Here is a 5,217-nt window from a genome sequence, read left to right as displayed (position 1 = left end):
TTTCCTTTGGTGTGATCATCTGATTTGGAACAACAACATATTCTTGGAGACTTCTAATTGGGAATATAATCCTTTAAGATCTTATACTTTCTCTTCTTCTACAATGCATATTTCATGTATACGAGGCTCCCTTTGGTAATCATGGAAAATAAATAGTACACCTGACTATGTCAATTCTAATATTATTTCTCATTGATTATAACGCCTATATTCACAATAATCCTCTAGGTCACCAAATTGTACAACTTGTATGAACATGTAGTGTGGTACCGTACAATAATCATCACTTCACTCTTATATTCAAGTTTCTTCTTTCTTTGCTTTGATATGTGTTTGAAACATAAAGATTCAAAGATTATATTCAAGTTTCTTCTTTCTTTGCTTTGATATGTGTTTGAAACATAAAGATTCAAAGATCCTCAAATGCTTGACAAATGCTTAACAAATAGAATGTGACTTGACCATATTACCTCTAGGTCCACGTCTATTTTTTTTTGTTGGACTCCTATTAAGCACATAACATAAAATTGTGACAATTCCACCCTAAAAGCATGTGGAACCAAATTTTGACACCACTTGCTAGAACTATACACACATAGAAAAGAAAGAGAGAAAGCCAAAGTAATCACCTAATAATGTTTATATATACATTCATTTGCATGAAGTTTTATCCTTCCACCCCCGGTTATACCTGGAATCCCTTTTATTTCAATAATACCCATGCTGTCCTTGTGAGAATTTAAGAAAAAAATTGGACAAAATATCTGGTAGAACAATCTTAAAAATCTGGTAGTATATATGAAAAATGCGGCGCACCGTATTTTTCAAAATATCCAGAATGTATGCTTAATACCAAATTTTTGAAAACATCAGGAAGTTACCAAATATTTCGTCCATGAGTGAAAAACCCGATAGTTATAAAAGAGTGAAAATTAAAAGGTTGAGAATTTACCGATAATTTTTGTACGGTTTTGAGTGCACCACTGTTTTTCTATGGTCCATAATGAATCTAAAGTTATAAATAAGGGTCCACCAATCCGACTTGTATCTCCGAGCGAGGAGTGTGGCAACAACCAGTTCTCCCAGGAGGCGGTTGGCCGATCAAGCTCAATTTTGTACACCATACACTATCATTTGCTCTAGGACATCAAGTCAGAGCACGTATTTCATCTTCATCTCCACCGTTGATCTTCATCCAACGATTGTCCGCAATCCACGTTAGGCCAACCTAGAAGAGTTATAACTCTCATATGTAAGTGTGACCATGACTAACGTCAAAGTATTATTCTCATTCACATTTGTATTGTTCTATCTCTTTCAAACACTTACTTAAACATTGAAATGATAATTTTGCAGGTACCCTCTCTTTAATCACCAAGAGACTTCTTCCAACGTGTCATAAACTCTATCACGATGGTCACCTTCAACCTATTATCATTTATGGTCACCTTCAACCTATTATCATCTTCTGTTCCAGTATACTAACCAACTTAAATTGTTACTTGTGCAAAAAATAACTTAACTAATTTCACCAGTTAAGCTTGAATTACACTTCAAGAGTATTTTCATCGGTTTAACTAATGTGTATGTGTTAGTTTTTTTACAAGGTATAAGTTAGTTTTATCCTATTTGATCCACACATTTATAAAAGAAATGGATAAAGGAAATTTATATGATTGAAGATGAAAGATAAGTCTAAAAAATACAGCTTACTTAATTACTACGTTAAGAACATGAATATATATTTTTTTAAAATGGAACTTTATAAAGGAACTTGAATTCGTCACTTCTCTACATATAGTTAAGAACTTGAATTTGCAATAGTTGAATATAGGTATAAATAATGTTGAGAACCCCCACAATGGCTGCTATATCATAGTCCAGTAACAACCAATCAATGTTGGATTCAATCTACAATACAAGTGTTCTTCATTATACATAGATGGCAAGCCAAAACCAATAAGAAATTAAGTTAAAAGATCTCACCTTAGAAATTATGAAGCCAAAGAATGGAAACAGTGGTTGCAAAAACTTTAAGGAGCTTTATCAAATGGCGCTGTATCGTTATAACAAGTATTCCATACAGCATCCATAGAATCCTTAGCAGTCGAACCAGCGCAAAAAGGATTTGCAGCCAATGATTTCATGACTCTTCTTTTGATGCATTCTTGTTCGTGCCCTTTTATTCTCAAAAAACCTCGCAAAAGTTCCCGTTTATAATGACAATCACCACTTAAATGACCAGCTCTTATCTCACTACAAGCATGGTGAGCACAGTTAGTCCAATCCATGTTAGCCACTCGACAGTCATCAAACGCGTGAATTAGCTCATGAATTATCACCTGCGTAACATTGTCTTGATTTTGTTTCTTATTTCCGCACACGGTTATCCCCTTGCCAGGTGTAAAAACACCACCATAAGAATTTAAACAGATCGTAGCTTTGAAGAAATTGTCTTTAACAGGACACCCGGCTTTCTCCATCCGTTCCCTCAAGGTCTTCACCAATGGATTGTTGAGACTCTTTTGAATCATGCGCTCGCAGTCCTTTAAACATTTGTCGAGGGCAGCGTCACCGCGTCTCAGCTTGTCCAGGTCCATTGTTATTTAAAACTAATAATGCTTCAAATTTCAAAATAATAAGACAGATACCTGACACAACACCGACACTGACAATCAAAACGGATACCTGACACAACACCGACGGTGACAATCAAACGCATTGATATCATACCATCACTAACACGGCAACATATATACTAGTATTTAACCTTCAAAATGGTAGTATAATCAAATTTAATGTCCTTTAGCAAATTGGAAAATTTAAACATATTTACAAAAAAAAACATTGGAAAATTTACAATCAAAGCACTTACAAAAGATATATAGCTACAATTACTTATGTTATTAAACTGAAGATAAATTAAGTTGCAATAATATTATTGTAGTAAAAATAAAATGAAGTTTGTTCACCTTAATCATATGCTTCTCTTTCTTTTGAGTAAAGCAGTGCTTATGCCCTAGGCCGCGTTCGAAGGAGAAGAATGATCGGTTAAAGCAGGGGAAATGGAGATGACGCGGCCAACGATCGGATACAGCAAGGAAGACTATGGCGGAGAAGTTAGTGCAGTTGAAACTCCAGTTTTCGTTCATTGATTTAGATTCCTAGGGTGAAGAAGCACTATGAACATGGGCCATGAGATATTGGGCTTGGGTTTTTACTATACACAGGATATATTCAGTTACTTTATGAGGTTTTATCGTGAGACCTCCCACTTTGACCTCACACCCCCACACCATATGCTTTTGTCTTGTTAGTCTTATCCAATATTATAATTCATTCTACAAAAGATATTAGAAGACATCAAATTTTTAAAAAAAACTCTGGAGATTACTGGATTTCTCAAAGCTCTACCGTATTTTTTGAATTTTGTAACAAGTAAGTAGTAGTTTAAGTATGAAATCATGCATTTTTATTACGTTTTTCAAAGGAAAAGGAAATTAAAACTCATATGTTGTATTTTTACCTCATTTTAAAAAAAAATGGGTAAAAATGCATAGCTATTACTGCATTTTATGAAAAAGCCGATAAAAACGGATATATTTTTATAGGATTTTATGTAAAAAAACCGAAAATAATGCATATATATTATCGATTATTTCAAAAAATATGAAAATATATATGAATTTTCATCGGCTTATATATATATATATATATATATATATATATATATATATATATATATATATATATATATATATATATATATATATATATATATATATATATATATATATATATATATATATATATATATATATATATATATATATATATATAATGGTGTTTTTTCCTTGAATATTATGAAAAAACTAGTAAAAATACATATATTTTATCGGTTTTTTTGAAAAAAATCGAAAGCAATGCACACCAATTGTCGATTATTTAAAAAAATGCAGAAATATGTATGATTTTTTATCTATTTTTTCAAAAAAAATGATAAAATGATGGTTTTTTTCGGATTTTTTGTGGAAAATCCGGTAGGTTAATTATTTATGAATTATTTTTTCTGTGATAACACGATTGCTTCTCGGTAGCGTGATAGAGCTAATGTTGTTGCGGCTACAACTCAAGCAAGGTGACATAAAGGATTTGCATCTTTGTGCCAGGAGAGTAGCGTTGATCGGTTCTCAAAAGAGGTGGTTTGCGGTTGTTAGTTTCGTGCACCCCGCATTACTCGACTTAGAGGAACTAGAGTTGTTGGATGGACCAGAGATCGTGATTAGGAGTCTGTTACTGAGGATCTCCATGCAGTAATTGAGGATGTCATGTATATTGTGGCAAATTTAGATGTGTCACATTCTTTTGAGAAGACAGGGGTGCCTCATCCATCTGAGATAGAGGCTCCAACTACTATAGAGGTTATTCCGCAGATAGCTACCGAGGCGCCTGTTATATATGATATGGATGGCATTCCTCTGGTTATGACGTAGGTCACTGCTTCGGCTTTGACAAAGTTGTTTGTACATAAAAATATAGGGCTTCTTGGATTGCCCAATGATTATTTTGTGCTCACTTGATATGTCGATCATGTGGCATTCACATTATGGCAGAAAGAGGTATATATATGATATTATGATTATGTAACTTTATTTATTAATGATACATTGAAAATAAATAATGTTTTTTACTTTGTTTGTTTCATGACCGACCGTCGTTGAAGGTGCCCACCCATGGTGGGAAGCTGAAGAAGTTCTCAGACATCCTGATGCCAGGGGAGGTCAAGGGGATTGTTGAGGATTGCAGTCTCCTTTCACTAGTGGACAGTTCATTGACCATGATCGACAGTCAGCAATTGACAACTTTTGTTAAAAAATGGCACAAGAAGACATCTTCCTTTCATCTTCCATTTAGTGAGATGACGATTACATTAGATGATGTCTCCTCTCTATTCCATATTCCGCTGGCAGGTGGTTTCTTCACCGCTCATCTCATTAGTTAGGATCTTGCATGTATGACTGATTTACAGGACTTGGGAGTTACTGATGAGCAGGTGATAGAGAAGTTTAAGTTTAATAGGCATACTCACTTTGGTCTATCTTGGTTGCGCGATATGTATGTTGATCTAGTGCATCAGGGTATGTATGAGGCACCGCTAAGATATACATGTTACATCTTATAGGATATACTATCTTAGCATATAAGTCTCATGTATAT

General features: G+C 33.9%; 1 protein-coding gene across 6 annotated transcripts; it reads right to left on the bottom strand.

The window, feature by feature from the left end:
* Positions 1-355: 355 nt before the first annotated feature.
* Positions 356-3,188, bottom strand: LOC127076262 (mitochondrial inner membrane protease ATP23). 6 transcript variants are annotated; one of them, XR_007786785.1, is made up of 4 exons: positions 2,973-3,188; positions 1,987-2,621; positions 1,330-1,428; positions 356-1,228 (listed from the first exon to the last, which is right to left on the bottom strand). XR_007786785.1 is itself a non-coding variant. In XM_051017866.1 (3 exons), the coding sequence occupies exon 2, from the start codon at positions 2,598-2,600 to the stop codon at positions 2,034-2,036; it is 567 nt and encodes a 188-aa protein (XP_050873823.1). In that variant the 5' UTR covers positions 2,601-2,621; positions 2,973-3,187; the 3' UTR covers positions 356-1,228; positions 1,987-2,033. The 6 variants fall into 6 exon arrangements, 4 of the variants coding, with proteins under 4 accessions (XP_050873823.1, XP_050873821.1, XP_050873822.1 ...); XR_007786786.1 differs by lacking the exon at positions 1,330-1,428 and having other exon boundaries at positions 356-691; positions 953-1,228; positions 2,973-3,187; XM_051017866.1 differs by lacking the exon at positions 1,330-1,428 and having other exon boundaries at positions 2,973-3,187.
* Between the last annotated feature and the right edge of the window lie 2,029 nt (positions 3,189-5,217).

This window comes from Lathyrus oleraceus, chromosome 4 (genome assembly GCF_024323335.1).
Source record: "Lathyrus oleraceus cultivar Zhongwan6 chromosome 4, CAAS_Psat_ZW6_1.0, whole genome shotgun sequence".
Lineage (NCBI taxonomy): Eukaryota > Viridiplantae > Streptophyta > Magnoliopsida > Fabales > Fabaceae > Lathyrus > Lathyrus oleraceus.
This window is presented reverse-complemented; position numbering and strand designations above follow the sequence as displayed.